The 19,677-nt window shown below is 38.4% G+C and overlaps 1 protein-coding gene across 2 annotated transcripts in view; it reads left to right on the top strand.

Moving 5' to 3' along the window:
* Window positions 1–19,677, top strand: part of ITCH (itchy E3 ubiquitin protein ligase) — a 60,263-nt gene that overhangs the window by 7,353 nt on the left and 33,233 nt on the right. For both annotated transcript variants that reach the window (XR_013930933.1, XM_080405679.1), the window contains exon 2: window positions 18,072–18,162. Coding sequence is in view for 1 of the 2 variants with exons in the window: in XM_080405679.1 (XP_080261805.1) it covers window positions 18,093–18,162 (70 nt within the window). In the remaining variant the exon portion in view is untranslated. The remainder of the gene's footprint in view (window positions 1–18,071; window positions 18,163–19,677) is intronic.

Below are 19,677 nucleotides of genomic sequence, written 5' to 3'. Positions count from 1 at the left end.
GATTTTTAAAATAGTAAACTATATTTTCTGTTTCTGCCTTCATGACTTCATTATGCGTTACAAACTACATAAAAAAGGGTCTGATCAAAATTTAGAACAGTTGTCGAAACTCCTCATGTGACTTAGACTCAGGGTTTATATCTTGAAGAATGCTTTGCTGGTTAAGGTCATTACATAGTATTACAACCCTATGGGCCTATACTTTTACTCCAGTACATGAGTACCTTTTGGTTTGCCACAATCCAGGGACAGGTAAGCCATGAAGGGGTGTATGTATGGTGTAAAAACTGCTCACACAGAGTTACACTCCTTGCATAGAATACTTTGCCAGGGCATGCAATGTATGCCTATTTTATTTAAAAAAAAATACATATATATTGTTTTGCAGTTATCAGGGGCCCTAGGCTTTTTTTCCCCTGAAGATTTACTGCATTTAACCAAGTCATTGGATGTCAATTTAGCACTAGAATTGGCACAAAGACAGGGGAGGACTGTGTGACTGAGGGGAGTGTGAGGGGAAGATGGGGCTGCTCCTTCAGCGATATCAAGCTGCCAGAGCAGAACTCACCATCTGTGCTCCCCTGATAGCTGCAACAACTGTACCACCGTCACTCTTGTTGTACACTTATCTCTGGCTTATCGTCAAGTTTTAGTTTGAGACAGTTCTAAGCTTCATCAAGACCTGTGGGTTTTAAGTTGTATCCTTGCAGCATGGCAGTTCCCTTGAACTTGAAGGATGCAATTAATGTTTGTTGTTAGCAGATAATCCTGATGTTTTTTTAAATGTGCAATTGTCAATTCTTCATATAGAAGATCTAGGCTGTAAAGACTGAAACTTTAATTCAGGATTTTAATTTATTACTACTGTTGGAAGTCTTGGGTAACCCGGGATTTCAGAAGTCTACCTTCTGATAAAGGGAAAAAGGGTTTTAGGGCAGCCCCACAAAAAACAAGTTAAAGAAAAGCACTGAGAATATAGGAATAGCGGTGCAGTTCTAAGCCATCTTTTTCCTGTAGTTTCTGTTTTATTTTTCAGAGAGACGTGAGCTGGAATGTAGCAAGCAGTTGCATTTTGCAGGGTTGGGATGGTTATGTTGTCCATTCCTGGCTATGCTTTCATGTTGCCATCTGGTCACTTACAAAAGATTCCTAGGAAGCAGGTAATGGACTTCTGTTGCAATTAGAAAACATGAAGGTGGTTCCTCTGGAACTCAAGATTTAGCTTGCAGCAGTTTGCAGTTTTTAAAAAAAGTGACCCATAGTAGACTTTTAGATACCTCTGTGTTTACTTAATCTCTCTCTCTCTTTTTTTTTTTTTTTTTTTTACCAGAAATTCTGATCTCCGTTACGTCTTTCGGTTTTGTGTGCTTTACTTTAGTAATGCATAATTTAGGTTGGAAGGATGCAGCCTTTATTTCTGGCTGGCATTGAATTTAGCACACAGGAATATTACTTCATTTGGTGAAGATGCTAGATTTCTAGTTCTAGTTTCTTTGATTGCTTGTAATGCTTACAGGTATTCAGAGCAGCAGCTTGTTTTTCTTATGGGGCAATGTATGTACATCTTGGTAATGTAAGTTAACTCTAAGTTAATGTAAGTTAAGTAAGAATTTCAGTGCATTGACAACAGTAGTTCTTGTTCTTACAGCTAAGTCAAAGTTAATCAAGAGGAACTGTGTTTTATAACATCTAATCTGCTAAAGCAAATACAGGCAGCAAGTGACAAAGAACTTTCTATTTTAAGAGATTTCAAATAATCAGCCAATTTCAGATTTGTAGTTGTCATGGGTAGTAGAGAACGACTCACAGTTTCTTTGATGAGCCTTGCCAGGTTGAATTGCAGATTTGTGCAGTCTGTTTTGATTTGGTTTGTTGCTCAGGTACCTACAGTGACAACCTGTTTAGCAAGATAGTTTTTGTCAGGGGATATCATTTACTGGAAACTTTCTACTCATACCTCCATGGCCCATTTTATCAGTGCTCTTGGGAGCAAAGAAGTGGAGGTGTATCTGGAGCTCTCTTCATTGTTACACCCCCAGAAGGTGTAACAATGAGGTACCTCTGTACACGTGTCAACCTCCATCAGTGCCACTGAACACTCTTAAAACAAGGTGTGTTGTGTGCTGTACAGTTCTGTACAGAACATACTAAAGAATCATGTTTAGGTTAATGTAGATACATTTTTCAGAAGCATAATAAAGCTGGTATCTGCTAGATTTGAGTCCTCCAGGTGACAGGATCTGGTTTTGGTTCTGGGACTGCTAGTAAGCAACAGCCTTTCAAGGGGCTACTTTTAAAAACATTCTTCAAAACAACTGTAATAGTGGCTGAAGTTGTCATACTTGGTAATGAATACAGGTAATAGCGTAATTTAATGGTCAAGCTCTATGTTTTTTTTCCATTCCTCCCAGACTTAGAAACTTCATGTAGGTTTGTTTGAATAAGGGTATGTGTGAACCATTGGTAATGAAATGTAGTGCTGAGAATGGCATGGGGAAATGCGTGGGAGCAAGCACTGAGCTGTAAACAAGAACTAATGGCTGGAGATTATGACATCCTCTGTAGATGCTGTCCTCTGTTAATAACTGAATATGTAACTGCTTCTGAAGTGACTTATTTAAAAGCTGCAAGGTGGATGGTGAAACAGGAGGTGGTGGCCTTGTATTGTGCTTTACTGTGAGAGTTTATAATACAGAGATTGTTTCTTATTGACACTTCAAAAGTAATGCCTTTGAAATACATTTAAATATAGCTGTAATACAAACCCAGTCATTTTCTTCTGATGCCAAATCACAAAACAAGCAGTCAAATTAAAGATCAAGTGGTTCTCCAACGTATCTACTAATATCAGTGTTTTATCTCTCTTCCCATGAGCATCAAATTAAGTTCTGCAGTTTCCGAAATTTGCTCGTGAAGGTTAATGATTTCTGCCTCTTTAATTGGAAAATAGCATAAAACACTAATCTGAACTGTGATGCTATGTGGTTATTTTTGTAATAATGAGATGGGGGAGCTAAATGTATGCATTGGGAACTGTGAAATGAGCGAAGGTTCATGGATGTGTTAAAAGAATAAGGCTGAAGTGGTAGAACAGGACATTGATGTGAATTTGTCGGTTTGCCATGCAGCTAGATGATGCCTCCACGGTCACATTAGCTGTATATGTCATTGGGATTTTTGGCAGCATAATTTTTATTTGGTTTTAGTATCATAGGTTAAACTCCATTGCCGTTCTTGCCCTCTGAGGTTTGGATTAATTTGTTTAGATACCTAGGAGAAACTTCTAGAAACTGTTAAGAGGATCAGCATCCTTTAAGTGACTCTCTAGCCCAAATTTGTCACACATGGAAAATTTTTCATGTAAAATAGAGTAATTGGTTTGAAAGTATTTCAAAGATTGGGACAGAGGCTTTATACATGCATGGGAGAGATATGAAGCAACATATGGGTAACTGTCCAGATTTGCTCTGGAAAGTTATCATATGAGTTAAAAGGAAGGAAATTATTAAAGGTATGAACAGCTAAACACCAGCCAATAGCGAAGTAAAATGTAATTTTGAATGAACATGATATTCAATGACTTCCCTATTTCTGATTTTACATAAATAATGAAGGGATGGATACACAGGTTCCAAGGCAGTGATGTGTGAATGTGTTATGAGATTTCTTATCAAGGCAAAAGAAAATTAAAATAAGCTAGGAAAACAGTGTGCATATGAAGTGTACAGTAGCATTCTTTCTGTTTGGGCAGTTGAACTCTGCCTTGATTTTTGCATGTTTCTCAATATCATGTTACCTGATGGTCATTAATTGAAGCTAGCTAACGCTTTGGTATGTATGGTCTTGAACATATTGTTGAAGAAGGACTCAAGCTGCATTGCTTTGCTCTTTATAGTAGAGAGCAGCAATAAGGGAAATAGTTTTCGAAAGCGAGAAAAAATGTATAGACTTGTGCGTTGGATTTTAGTACAGGACTTGGGAAAAGCTGTAGAAATTAAACATGACACTCAAGATAAAGATGATTGAACCTGAAGGAGGTGCATGTTGACCTGTGCAGTCTGTGCCTCTCTATTCAAACTAGTAAAACTTAAGCTGTAATCAATAACTGGGCACTAAAAGCAAACCTCAGTTTGGAAAAAAAAAAAAAGCAGCATATAACAAACTTGATAGAGGTTTCTTTAGAGGAAGAATCTGCTACAAGACCAAGACCTAAAGAGAATAAGAGGAAGAACAGGCCAGGTACAATGGGAATTATTGAGTTTGTTTTAGGGAAGTCAAAGAATCACAGAATAATTGAGGTTAGAAGGGGCTTCTGGACATTGGTCCAAATCCATCTGCTCAAAGCAAGGCCAGTTAGAGCAGTCAGTAACATGTTCAGTTGGGTTTGGAATATCTCTGAGGATGGCAACTTAACCTTTCTTGGCAAGCTTCTCCACTGTTCAACCACCTCACAGTAAAATAGATAAATCTCCTGGTTTTAAGTGGAATTTCCTGAGTTTTAATTTGTGCCCATTGCCTATCACTGAGCACTGCTGGAGACAGTCTGGCTTCATCTTTTTTAACCCTTTATACCTCCCTTAGGTATTTATACGCCCTGATAAGATCCTACCAAGTGTTCTCTTTTCCAGGCGTAACAATTTTTGTTCTCTCAGCCTCTCCCCATATGTCTTGTTCCAATCACTTTATAGTTGGTATGGCCCTTTGCTGGTGCCGCTCCAGTATGTCTGTGTCATGCTTGTTTTGGGAAGCCCAAAACTAGACACACTAGTACATCATATGTGGTCTCACTGCTGTTGAGTAGCAGGGAAGGACCACCTTCCTCATCCTGCTAGTAATGCTTTTCTAATGGAGCCCAGGATGCTTGCGAAACTCCCCCTCCTCCCAAGGAAGCATTACTAGTTTGTGTTCAACAGGTATTTGTTTTCTGCAGAGTTGCTTTCTGTACAGCTGCCCCCCAGCCTTTACTGGTGCGTAGGTTTAGTCCTGCCCAGGTGCAGAACTTTGCACTTCCCTTTGTGGCACTTTTGTTTCATTAGCATATTTGCTGAGACTGAGCTTGGTCCCATTGTCCAGGTCATAATTGAAGAAGTTAAACAGTACTGGCCAAGTATGCACCCCTGGGGTACAGCACTTGTGACTGGCATCTAACTGGACCGTATACCGCTGATCACAACCGCAGCTCAGCCGGGTTTTCCATCCATGCCACAGTCCTCGATGTGGCCCATACCTCATAGTCTTGTCTATGAGGATGATGTAGGGGACAGTGTCAAAGATGACCAGCTGTCCTCTCAGCTACCAAGTTGTCAAAGAAAGCTGTCAGGTTGGTCAAGCATGATTTCCCCTTCATAATCAATGCTGACTAATCAAAATCAGGTTTTTTAGAACTGTTAGATTTGCCCTCCAGTTTTAGTAAAGCAGTTTGATTTACGGTTTGCATGAAGTCCTGAAAGAAGTAAATTATCTTGATTGTGAGAAATCTCTTACGAAATGACAGCTGGCTTGTAATTGAACTTGATTGGAAGGTGACTGCTTAGGGTAGAAGAGGCAGTTGTCTTTGGAGCTCACCTGTTTCATTTTATTTGCTGTATTTCTCCATATTATTGCAGTTATCAAGAGGAATAAAATTTCTAAGGAACACATCTTTAGGTAACTTTGTATTTTAACTTTCATGTTAAATAAATTTTGTTTCTCTTGATGTGTTTTAGTAGCAGTATGGCAAGGATATGTGAAAGGCTTGAAATGCTAAGAATGTAAAGCATTTGCACATTTATGCATTAGGAAAACAGGATGTGTGTTTGTGTAAAGCCACAGAGCCACTCTACTTTGTTGTTATTGTATCTGGAAACTTGAATATATATATTGAGATACCTTTATTACAACTTGTATGTTGCTACTAGTTTACTGTACTGAACTTTTCTGAGACACTGAGCAGTTTGGTCTGACTTTGAAGTTGGCCCTGTTTTGGGAGGGTGTTGGACAAGACAACCTCCAGAGGTCCTTTCCAGCCAACATTGTTGTGTGGTTCTATTAAAAAAAAAAACAAACAAAACCAAACAAACCTGCAAAACAGCAGTTGGGAGGAAATTAGAAAGTAATTCATAGAAGTGTGTTCTCATTTCAAGATACACTTGTTTCCTCACATGCTCTTTCCAGCAACACATTTTCATTGGTTATTTTCAGGTCAGTTTTAGCTAGTGAGGGTTTTTTTTAAATGCACAGCATAGGTAGGGGAAAACAAAAATATACATAGGAAGGTTCTGAGAGACAGAATATAAATGCTGCTTGACAGTTGTTTGGACTGTGTTCGGATATGTCTGAGAGTAAAACCAAGCAAACTTTTCTCATAGTGTGTGAAATGTTTCACAAGGCTTTGTGCTATGACTGTAAAGTCAGTGACTGTTCTATTTGATTTGTTTCCCTGTCCTTAATTTTCTGGGCAGTTCGTAACAGGCAAAATTTAATATTTTTACAGTGTATTTTTATTTTTTCAAGTTTTGTTTCTGTGTTTTATGTGAAATAACGTCTAATCCTTCAATATCTTTGTTTTAAATATGGAAATGTCAATTTCTTTTTTTTCTTAACTATCTCTACTAACCTCTTGCATTTCAGGAAAACTGTTAAAACTGCAAAAAGATGGGTGGTGATTTGAAATATCCAGGCAATCATCACTTAATAGATTACAAGTAAGAAAATCGCTTAAAGGGAGAAAAAGTAACTTGCTATTTTGACTTCATATTTTTGTTCTGGGTGATCACATTAAGATTATTTAATTCCCCTAATTAAAAATTGAATAACATGAATAAGTAACTTGTGGATTTGTGTGACCATGTCTTCTTACTACTGTGTCATGTAGATAAAGCCTTGCTAAGTGGAGGCCTCCAAATAATTTCTTTCCTTCCCCGTCCCATAGCAACAGGCAGGAAGAGACTTTGGGTAAAGTTCTTTAAAAATCGCCTTTTCATGCTTTCATGGCAAGGTCTAAAATAACCTGTGGCTAACACCAACAGTAATATTTGACTGAGATACTCAAGACTGGGATTTTTGCTTTGTAGGAACCTCTTAGTCTCAGAGCCAGCTGAAGCGTAAATGTAGCTGTAGGGCTAAATGAGATGTTTTGGGGCAGACAGAACAAAAAATATGGCTGCTTTTGGTAACTCTGTTTTGTAATTATCTTGGAATTCTCTTCAGTGTTTCTCTGTGCTCAAAGTTGTCCTTTGTGATAAAATCTGAGTAGTGTCGAGAAAATCTCCAAATTACAGAACAAATGCCTGTATTTCTGCAGTTAGGATACAGTCTTACTTAGATAAATGGTACCAAGGCTGCATGCTAGAGAATATTGTGTTTATGAAACAGCTGCAATTCAAAGTAAACACTGACTGTTTCCAGATACCTGCTCAGCTTCCTGTTAGTGCAGTTTCAGTGGCTGCTAGTAACTGTCTGGCTGCACTATCTGCTTTTCCCTTGAGAAATTTCTTTTCCAAGGTTACCACTGGAAAATGTTGCTTATGCTTTCTAGGTACGTTCTTTTTAGAAACCTGGGAATAAAACAATATTGTTTTTTGAAAGTTATATATAAAAGGGTTTTCTGCCCATTAGGGCTTTGTCAATACATGTCTGTTGATTACGTTGCTTCGGTCTTTGTAACTGTCTTCTCTTCCTCTCAGAGGAAAAATGTCCTTGAAGTTGGAGCACAAATTACTGTTTTGTTTAACCTGTATTTCCACAAAGGTCTGTATAGGACATGGTTCACAGTGTGAGGAAATGGAAGAATTAATCTGTGATTAATTTCTACAAGATACAAGAGTTCTAATTGCTAGAACTTGATGCCTTTTTGTCAGAGATCTATAATAACAGTCAAACAGTCCTAATAGCAGGAATTGTGCAAGGTCAGAGGAACTTTGGTATTTGCAGGTGCTCAAAGGATATTTCCCTATGAAAGAATATTGCTCTTTCTGAGAAGCTGGATCACTATATAGGCAGTAATCCCCAGCTCTGGTACCTTCACCTCTTCAGGGCGTAAACTCTCTGATCATAATACTGTCAGCTCATAATTTTCAGATCATGAGTTTAATTTGTACATTGGAAGCTGAACTTCCATTAAACCATCCTAAAATAGATGTGATGCGACTGAAATGTGATGGTCACAGTAGCTCAGTGAGATGGGTTAAATACATTATTGGAGAGATGCTACCAGCATCGCTGATGGTCTCGGCTTTGGCCAGCGGTGGGTCTGTTTTGGAGCTGGCTCTGCCCAACATGGGTGCAGCCTGTGGTATCTTCTCACAGTGGCCACCCCTGCGGCTGCCCTGCCACTAAAGCCTTGCCATGTAAATCCAACACAACCACCTACTATGGAGACAGGTTTGGGGCTAAATTTGATTAGTTGTCTTTGGTAAGTAAAAATATTCTTTACTCACACCTTAGGGTTTTGTTAGTCCACCAAGAAAAGGCAACCAACAGTGATTTTAAAATCTTGACCTATAGGGTAAGCTTCCAGAAGAGGGGGCCTAGGAAAATAGTTTTGCCCATCGTGAAATGGATAGAAGAGCACAAACCCTTACAAACAAACTTACCTTGCGAGTGTATTGTCAGCCCATGATAACACCTGGGTACTTTCAGCCATAAAAAATAGGCTTGAATATCTGGTTTCTTGATTTGTCTTGCTTTGCAAGTAGCAAGGTAACTGCTTACCTTCCAGGTGACAGGTTGTAACGTTGTTGCAGTTGTGCACTACCACCGAAACACTTCCTGAAACCTCATCACAGAAGTATTAAGATGAAACAGTTCTGAGTCAATGCAGGATTGTGTTGAAACTATACTATTACAAAATATCTTTTAAAAACAGTTTTAAAAGCCAAAATTAATTTCTAAAAGCAGTGGTTTGTAAAATGCAGGAGTTAATCCAGATAATGTCCGGTTAATACCAGTAAGTCCAGCAATTTAAAAATCTGTTTAAGTTTGTGGTAGTTACAGCGATGCCGGTTTTACTGTCTTCTTGGTCTTTCTAGTACCAGTTTAATTCTCTCTGCAGTGGGTTAGTGTGCATGCCAATTTCAATATATCCTGTTTTCCAACGGGGGTGTTTAAGAAACAGCCATTTAAAGTATTACTCTATTTCAAAGTTTACAGCAGTGAACCGGTTTTAGCTTAGTGGTTTGCATATATGAATTGTCCTCTTTGAAATGGATTGTACCATGAGAAGGAAATGGCTAAAATAAAAATAACTATCTCTTTGTTTTCACAAACGGTTTTAATTATCTCTTGCAGCTCTGCAGTAGCTTTTCTTGCCAGGCTTTTTGGAATCAAGCAAAAAGCATATGATGTTGATGTATACTTCTGTCTTTTTTCCCCTCTTTGAGTATTTCTTAGAAGTTAGTAAAAGCTAACATCCTTTTAGTTGGGAAGAAAATTCATTGGCGAGTTATCTGAGTTGGTGGCAAAGCCTGTTTTGTCCCTTTTGTCCTGCCTGCCACAGTGTTAGTCTTAAGAACAGCTTGTGGTTGAGGAATTACTGATGTAATACTGAAAGGGGAAAAAACCCCTGTCAAATTACATGCTTTTTTCCCTTTGAATTTTGTATATTGCAGTACTGTTTCTGTACATGTCTTTTTTCCAATTCTTTTATTCATTATCAAATACTATATGTAGAAAAAAGTAATATGAAATATTTCTGCTGAGGTGCAGGTTATACAAGCAGGCTTCTGGGTGCGTAGAAATGCTAATGAATGAATTCTCTATAATTTTGATGTGAGTCTTCAGTTTGGCAGGCCTGAAGACATAGTTTAATTTGGATTGCAAGCAGTGTTGTTGGAAGCATTTTTCTCTGCAGTTGAAGTTGATGGACCAGTTTTTCTAATCTGTGCAGTTTGTATAAGGAACACTGGTGATCCCTAGTATTGACGTAAAAGCTACAGTGTGAATATCACTGGGTGTCTGCCCCCAACGTTTCCGGAGTTACTCTTTCCTTGGGTGATCTCTTTGTCTTGATAGTCAGATTAAATGTTTTTCAGATTTTCCAGCTTAGATACTTTGGATTCAGAAGAGTTCCCGTGTTCATTTTATGTTCTCTTTTTTAAGTGATAGATGTTTAGGAAAAACAAGGAATCGGTGCTGAGGATTACTGTTGCATAAATAATTATCTGAGTGTTTTTAGCAGAGTGTTTAAGGCTATTAGCCTGTAGTTCCATAGTCATTGCTACTGTAATTTTAAATCTGTTTGTGACGCAGAATAGAGCCGTGGTTTGATCCTGTTGTAGGCTGTCAATATGGTGTCACTGACTGTCATTCATGTTGTGTCTGAGGTTGTAGGAAATTATTATAACAAAACTCAGTGTGAGGCTTTACAGGAAGAGAATGTAGTATTTACTTTTAAAGTCTCAAATTAATTTTACCCACTCACACTCATTCTCTCATACATTTTACTTACTCTTTCTCTCACACTCGTGTACTCACAAGCACTGGGATGTTTTTGCATGGTGAGCTGGTATAGCCAGTGTCTTTCATGTGCAACATGGAGGAAGGAACTAATGGTATCTGTCAGCTGTTGATCATGCCACAGGTTCCTTTTAGTGACAGCTACTACTTTATAGATGATTATTTTATATCCTTTGGGAGTCAAGACTTGTTTTATATTTATCCTTTGCTTTAGAATGTGGCTTACTCCAGCCTCCATAAATCTGAAGCGAAGGCTAATGCTGGTTGCTTTTTCCTTATTTGGAATATCCATATCTTTATAGCTCCAGTATGTTTTCCTGTTGGGCTAACAGGAAAAGGAATGACGTATGTGATGTGATGTAACCCTCTTGGCACTCCTCTTTAAAGCACAGGCTCTTTCGCTGGCCGTCTGTGCCATAGTCTTATCAGAGTGAAGACATCCTGGTCTTGACACAAACACTCCTCAGTTTTATTGTTGCAAGAAGTGTCCTTTGTTATCAATAAAAGCCATTCTTTTAACCTTTGTTTTGCTGGTTTTTTCTGATTTATACACACAGTTTTCTATTCCCTCTTTGTTCATACCAATCTTAACATCTCTATTATGATTCTCTACAAGGTATGCTTACTTGTAGCAGAAGAACATCCGATAGAAAAATTCAGGATGGTAGCTATCTAGAATAGATTCAGATAATCTCACTTGTAAAATATATTTAGACATGTTGATTTAAAGGAGATTTAACTCCTGACTCTGATATACCACTGTGTTTTGAAAGAGTGTGGAGATGATAGTCTGTAAGCAGACATTAACAGGGAAGTGGTTCCTGTGCTGAGCCAAAAGTAAAATGAATCTTGCATATTGTATACAGGAATTAGATAGGGGAAAGCTTAAAATACATGGGAAAACTTAAAATACATGTTCTTAAGATAACGTAGTGGATAGTTTTGATATCGATGTCAAGAATGCCTCATTAGTAAGTCCACAGTAGAGAAAGGACAGAAGTTGGGCACCTCTTCTGTGTTTGATGCGTTGCATATCTTGCATTTCCCTCATTGCAGCCTCTGAAGGTCATGCCACTTGGATTGTTTCCCAAACTGATTAAATTGTATTTCCCACAAATATATTTTTAGCAAGTATATTGAATTGGCACAGATGTTGTCTTTGAGCTTGCATCTCACTCTTCTGGGGAGAGCTGCCTGTACATTAGCTTTGTAAATAGTTAAACTGAGCGTAGGTAGCAAAAGGGAGGTGTGCCTATGGTGCTGGCTCCTGCCTGGGGGAGCACAGCTGGTGGTGACAGTGGGGATGTGACAGCAACAGCACAGTAATTCAGCCTAGAGGCTGGGTTTGTACCCGGTATGCACTGTATTTCACATTCGTTCAAAAACAGTTTAGGCATCTGGATTTTAAATTTCAACATATGTATTATGGCAGAGACTACTTTGGTTTTACTGCATTTTCAGGAAAGAGGTGTAGTGCTGCTCACATGCAGTAATGGCCAAGGGAGCTAAGCTGCATTCTGCTGTTAAAACCCTCTTTGTTTCCATTCCTTATATAAATATCCCTTGGTGCAAATCTCATAATTGCTTCCCTTTCCAATGTGGACGCAACACTCTTACAATCTTTTAATCTATTCTTTTCTTCCTGGTTGATTACTCAGCAGTTTGTTTCTTTCTGTATGTCTTATTACTTGTTTGGGCAAAACTGACCATGTCCTTAAAACTTATTTTAGAGAAAAAGACAAAAATATGAAACAATAAAACCAGCTTTGTCAAACCACTTTTTACTTTAAAGATGAAACTTGAACAGGTAAAGTAACTGCAAATTTGCTAAACAAGTAAGTTCCCAAACTAGCTGTCTCTGCCTAGGCTTACTCGGTAATTATATCTTAACATTTAAGAGAAAATAACTTTAATGTGCATGCCTTCAATTAAAAAGAGGCTTCAGTGCTTTGGGGGAGGGAGAGAAAGCATTTGTATTTAATTTCTCACACACAAGAAAGTGCAGTATTAAGGTAAACAGGTGACTTTGAACTTGCAAATATCTAGTCTAATCTCTTTATTGTCTAACTAGCATACTTGTTGGTTAAAAATAATTAACTGTTGTAAAGGGGACATGTAACATCTCACAGGCAGTTTTTTAGACAAAACTTTGTGTTTTGTACACTTTTTCCAGAAGTCTGTATTCCTGTGTTACACACAGTGAGGTTTTCAAAACCATTGTTAAAATTACTAGGTATGTTAAAGAAATTTTTTCACTATGCAGTTTCTTTTTTTTACTTGATTATTGAAATGGCAAATACACTCTGAATTGGTACACCTGTGAAGAGCAGTTTAGCCTGTTCTTAAAATTAATTAGTAAACATAAGGCTTATAGCAGCCAACAATATGCAATTATTTCAGTAGTTTTTAAATTATAAAGAGCATGTGCCAACATATTTTCAAAGCTATGTCCGTATAATATACAGTCACAGGATTTCATTCTGACCTAGATGTCTTCTGTTCTTTCAAATAACTATGAAACAAAACTACCTTTTTCGATAAGTCAGTTCTTTAACAGATTAATAACATCACTGAATACAGTCACACCATAAGTTAAATTGGTCTGACACTCTGAAAGTCTCTCAAGCCTTTGATAACATTTTTCTTCTGTTTTTACTCCCTGATTTTGTGGGGTAAGAAGGTCCTTCCCACATCTGCCTTTTGCTTTAACCAAGAAATGCTCAAAGCTGCTTTTCTCCCTATTCTTTCTCATGATTTCTTAAAAGAAAAATAAGTGAGACTCCTTCCTTTCTGCATTCCTTTTTCTGAAGGTGTTTGTAGCATCTGGGCTGTGCTCCTCTAGAATTTATTCTTTCTTCCCCACCACACTGGCAAAAAAAAAATATCTGGTGATGAAGCTTGCTGTCTTGGATCAAAGTGCTGCTGAAGATGATGACGTTTGGCCAAACAGCATCAGGTTGTGCCGTAGGGGAGATTCTGAGAAGGCACTCCAGTTAGAGGGGGAAAGAACCAAATCCCAAAAGGATGCGTGGACTGTTTCCTACTGTGAGGCAGACTTATTTGAAGCAATGTTTGTTCAAACCTGCCGGAGTACAAACAATGGCATGTGCAATTATGAAGCTGAGCGTAATGTATCTAATAATCTATACATTATGGTAGCATGTTATAAAAACAAAGATACCTGGGAATAGGTATGCAGCTACCAAAGAAATTCAGCCAAGCATTTGAATAGTTTATTTTTAATTACAACAAGATAATAATTCTTTATTATTCTATATTATATCTTTTTATATGCCAAATAATTTGTCTTGTTAATTTCTAAGAAAATTATACTTAGGTGATTGTGCTCTGAGTGTCTGTTACACTGCTCTGCTCTCTCTGTCACAGCTTTCAAACCTTTCAACTAATGTTCTTAAATTTCAGATTCTTACAGGTTTCTTGGGAGTGGGGAGCAGCATCTGAGGGGGAAAAACTGCAATATAAGCTTACTATAATTTAAAACAAAACTAGAACAAAAAAAACCCAAACGAAAACAAACCAAATCTCTAAGTATTTATAAAGATCTGTGTAATTTTCTACTGCAAGTAAAAAACCTTGAGTATGCATTCTCAGTTGTTTGGAATGACAATTTCTACTTGTGGAAGTACTTGTTACATTACAATGAATTTGTAAAGCAGACATATCTAGTTTATAATGATTTATCAAATTATATTTTTGTTCATTAAATGATTATTTGTAACATAGTTTGAAAGCAATCATTATATTCTGTTCTACTGACAAGGGGTCTAAGGGTCTAGTACAGTTAAAATGCTTGTTGGTGTTCACACATGATGGTCTCGTCAAATCTAGTCACTGACAGAACTGCTTAAGACATTTGCTTTTCACAGAATCTTAAATATTGTTTCTATTGTAATAAAACTAAATGGAAATATTTTATTTATGATTGAAGAGTGTATGTTGTCCTCTTTTGTGATTAAGTTTATAAGTAGCCCTAGGCAGGCTTTGAGTTGAAATCATATGCAGTGTTACCATTAAGAATAGCTGTGAATATAGCAGCTTCTTACCAAACAAATTTAATTTGTATGTGTATTTTATATAAACAAAGAAGAGTTAAATGCTAAAAATTAATTTTAAATACAGAAATTGGCTGGATGTGTGAGACTTATGGGGTTATTATCTTCTGCAATATCTTTGTACTTCTTCAAAGTGTAATTCATTAATCATCATGGTTTGATATTGACTAATTAATGTATTTTAGGCTTCTTTCCTAGGAAAATGAAGTGTATATAATTCCGGCTGCCAGTCCTGCTCTACTCTTTGTCCTCTTTTGCTGTGTATTGCACTACAAACTTTCTTAATTGCTAATACATTCCAGCTAAAAATTGATGGAGACAGAGATATCAAAGTTGATTAAATTTCTGAGTTAAGAAAAACCTGGATGGAGTATATACATGCATGGTAGGGAAGAGACTTAAATTAGCACGCAGCTGAGAGAAAAGCTGCAGCATGAGTTCAGTGATTATTCCTTGCTGGATGCCTGGCATGGAACCAGCTACTCTGCTTGCTGAGTGTTTCAGCTGGCAGTTAAGGAGAGCAGAAGAGGCATTGGAGTTGAGGTATTTGAAAATATGAGGAGAGAAATAGAGCTATTGCAGTGCAGGGCACAGGTAGATTGCTTCTTCATCCTCTTCCCTGGTTAACCAATGGAGCTTGCTTTAATTGAAGAGCCTCTGGATTTTAGCAAGCGTGCAATAAAGTAAGACTCTTCAGTTTTATTATTTAAAAATACTTAGAAACTTTATGGCAGCTGAGAGAACTAAACAATGTGTAATGTAGTTTCTTTTTCTTAGAAGTATTGGGAGGCAGTAGAAATTTTACTTAGCTAGTTAGTGAAAACTATGTCTCACTACATACACACTCGCACATATGTGTGCAGGACAGTAATTTCAATTGTGATTAAGGTGCTTGATTTTTTTTCTGCATATTCTTAATGAAAGTAAACATAAAATTGTAGTAATGGATGTATTTTGCACACTTAGAAATGAAGGTTAGCTTTAACGTGCTTCTGAGTGTTGTATGCTGTATATGCTTATTGTATGACAGTGGAAAATTACCACCTTCAGTAATTGCATTTGTATTGTGTGCAGTGTTATTTCTCCAGGTAGAAAATAGCAGCTCTTCTGTAAATGCAAACTCTTGTAGGCTATCCAGTATATGTCTGTATTGGTCTAGATGCTATTAAACTGCCTTCTTAAAGCATAAAGGATACCTTGTGAGTTTGGTAGAACTAATCACAGAATCAAAATAAAGGATTGTCCTCGGAGTCTTCTAAATTTAGACTACTTTTGAAATATTTATGTTAAAATTTTTTCACTCTAGCAGGATTTGTGTGATCCATACCTGGAATTTAGTAATTAACAGTACTGAACTCCACTAATAACACTATATACTATTTTTAAGCAAGTCATTAGTACCTTTTTTAGTGGTGTCATATTCTGCAGTAGCATCAGAAAGCTGTAGGATGCAAGAACTGCCTGTTTTACCACTTTCAAAGTATCTGTGGAATTACAAATTTCATAGTAATTGTCACAGTATACAGACTTTTGCTTCAGGTTGCAGCCTCTAAAAAGAAAGTTGCAATGTTCAGATCCAGTCTCTTTTTATGAATTCTCTTTTCCATGGCGTGTGGAGGATAGGATTTGCACTTGTCTAGGCAGCTCGTGGTGTTGTCAGTAGGTAAAATCGTATGTTTAGCCTTTTATACTCAAGATACAGGTATCAGCAGCTTAAGCTAATGTGTTATTTCCTTATTGGAAATAATGTTGTGTGCAGAAGATGACCTGAGAGCTGGCACGTGATATCTGATGTGCTTTGGGATTCGGATTGGGTGGCTGCCCAGGGCCATGCAGCAGTGGGTGGGAGGTGGGCGCGTGCAGATCAGCTAACCCACTGGCCAGGGCGGCCGAGCCTTGGCTGATGGGAGCCCAGGGAGAGAGAGGTCAGACAGGTGGGAGGCTGAATGGTTGTGACCGCAGAAGACAGTGAGGAAATGGCACAAAGAAGGGAACACGGGATGAAAGGGATGGTCAGGAGGTTGTATCCAGCAAGTAATTTGGAATCTTCATTAACACATTCATTTCCCAGTGGGTAATCTGCTATAGAGGTTTCTATCTAATGTAGCTGGTAAGGGGTGTTGGGCTGAAAATGTGTTTCAAAAATGAGGAGACAAGGATATCTGGATATTTCCAAAGCGATGCCCAGTTTTAATATAATAGCACACTTTCATTTTTGTCTGTTAATATTGAAGCTAAATGATGCATATTGTCCACTTTCACTCCCCTGCCTCCCAAAACCAAATACTGAATTAAATACAGTTCCAAGAGTAGCTGGAATACCTGCTTGCTTTGGTATTGGGAGATCAGGCTAGCACAGGTGTAAGTATTGGGGTGTGGTAAGAGGGAAGATTGGGCTATAAATTAAGGTTGTCTTACCCTCTTTCAGAAGTGATGTATTTCCTCTTCTAGTTCAGTGGTTTGTAGAATTACAGCCGCGGTCTGTAGACTTGATCTGATCAAGTGTCCTGGTTTAACCCCAGCCAGCAACCCAGGCCCACCCAGCTGCTCGCTCACTGCCCCCTCGGTTGGATGGGGGCAGAATCAGAAGAGTAAAAGTGACAAAACTCATAGGCTGAGATAAAGACAGTTTAATAAAAGCTGTGCACACAAGCCAGGCCCGGCAAGGCGTTCATTCTGCACTGCCCGTCGCGGGGCGGTGCTCAGCCACCCCGGGACAGCCGGGCTCCATCCTGTGTAACGGGGACCTGGGGGACCAACGGCGTCACTCCGAGTGTCCCCCCAGTTTATGCGCTGTGTGATACCACATGGTTGGGGTGTCCCGGGGGTCAGTGGGGGTCAGCTGTGCCGGCCGTGCCCCCTCCCAGCTCCTTGTGCCCCCAGCCTGCTGGCTGTGGGGTGGGCGAGGGGCAGCAAAGCCCTTGGCTCTGTGTGAGCTCTGCTCAGCCACGAGGAAAACGCCCCCCTGCTCTCAGCGCTGTTCTCAGCACAATTCCAAATCACAGCCCATCCCGGCTGCTACGAAGAAAATTAACTCAGCCAGAACCAGCACATCAAGTGAAAATAAAAGATGTACAGAAGCAAGTTTCTGTACGTTTGAAGTTCACTTTTTAATTTATTAGTTCATTTTCAGTCTTTTTTCTGTACCTGTGGATTGTGGTGTGGTTTTGTTGTTGTGTTTTTGTTTTTTTTTTATAAACCAACTAATACTTAACATGGGAAGATAAAGTTGTTGCCCAGGACTTAGGACATCGGGATAGGCAGATATTTTCAGGTGTAAGAGGTACAGCAAACTGTGGTGTTAGTGTATCATTCACTCTCAGTTAATTGGCAAATTGAAGGGACAAAATCAAAAGACATCTTTTGCCTAGGACATGAGTATTGACAGAACATGTAATTGTAGAGACTAAGCCCTTTGTAAACCATTTTCTGGGAAATGGAAAGGAAACAAAGAAAAGAAGTGTGGTGGGTTTGTTTGCAGTATAATGTATCTACATGTCAAAAAACAGATGATTTAACTTTTGGGTGTCTGAGGATTCAAATGTTTACATTGTCTCTTTCCAGATTCAAGATCCAGCCCATATTATGGCTGGCAGTGGGTCCAGATCAGGACCATCCAGTGGCTTTTCCATGAAATCACAGCTTCAAATCACTGGTAAGCATTTTGAAAGGTTATATCTTTTCTGGTTAGAAATGTAAGTGTTTTTCGCAAAATTCAATGGAAGTTGCAAGTGTGTTGCATTTCAGGAAGTTTTGAGTTATACAAAACCCAAGAGAAGTCTCACAATAAATTTGATGGTGTTATGCCATCATTATTTGGCAGAAATATAGCTATTTTATTCACAATTTTAGATAAAATGCATTTTGTCATGATACATTTTTGTCTAAAAAAAGGAAGGAATAGTTTTTTTTGAATGCCGTTAAGTAAATTGCACAGAACAGTCCTCTTTGAAATGTAATATTGTATTATGATACTGCTTTCAGTTACTAACACTTGACACAAATCTAACACTTTCTCCTAACATTAGTTTTACACCTCAAGCAAAGTGAATCTGAACTGCTGTTCATTAAATTTTATTTACTGCTTCTCCTTTGTTCCATTTTTTTTTATGGCCACCATTGTAAAGTAGTTTTATTAAAAGTGTTGGAGAGAGAATATTACTGTAATTGGGCACTTGTAGATTGCATAGGAATGCATTGACATTACGTGCTTTGCTTTTTGTAGTGCCCCACCAACAGGGCAGCTGTTGAAACAATTACCAAGGTTTACTCACTTTTGCTGTCTGACAATTTTTACTGAAGCATAAGAGCTGATGCCTGGGCATGGGGGATCTGTGGATGTGTGCAGGTCTATGTTTAGAAAGACCAAGGGTAAATTTTGCACCCTTAGTGTGAAAGATCTGCGGGTATATGCAGAAGTTCCACAAAGCTGGTACGGTGGAGGTGAAAAGAGTTGTCAAAAATAGATGGGAAAGCCTTAGACTAGAGAGGAATTACAGAGGAATAAGTTACACTGGCTCTAGCTATCACACTGAGCTCACAAGCTTGTTTTTTCTCAGTGGGCCATAAGACTAAGAGAAATATTGGAAAGAATAATTGAAGGGGCTTGGAAGGAGGTACATCCTCCACACAGCTACAGAGAACAGAGCTAAGGGTTGAAGTGGTGACTGCTGTCTGAGGCTCGCTCTGTGCAGGGCCTGTGGCTCACATCGAGAAGGTGAAATTGTAGAAATGTCTCAGTGTTTAGAATTGAGATTATTAAGATACTTGAATGGTTCTTGATTTCTTTACAAGTTCAGTCACAGCCTGCATGTAAATGATTTCTGTGCAAGCAGGCATTACTTTTTTGTGGGCATTTCTGTAAACAGCACCCCCCAACTGCCCTATCCTTGCCACCCTGATCTGCTGTCTTCGTTACTTCTGAATTAACTTCCAGGTTGTCTGAGTAAGTAACCTTGGAAATAGGTACAAGACTGCAAATTTGTGCTGCCTCAAAGTGGGTCTTGATGCCTTTGAGGCGATTAGTGATATTGAGGCATGAGATGCTGTAGTATACAAGTACTAGAGACGTGAAGGGAAGGGGATTTTTTGTTTGTTATTATTTGTTAAAATTAGCATTAGGTAACTGAAGTTAATTTCTGTAAGATGTCTGTAACGTAGAGAGAAAGAG

Source organism: Falco punctatus (genome assembly GCF_963210335.1).
Source record: "Falco punctatus genome assembly, chromosome: 10".
In the NCBI taxonomy this organism is placed as follows: domain Eukaryota; kingdom Metazoa; phylum Chordata; class Aves; order Falconiformes; family Falconidae; genus Falco; species Falco punctatus.
This window is presented reverse-complemented; position numbering and strand designations above follow the sequence as displayed.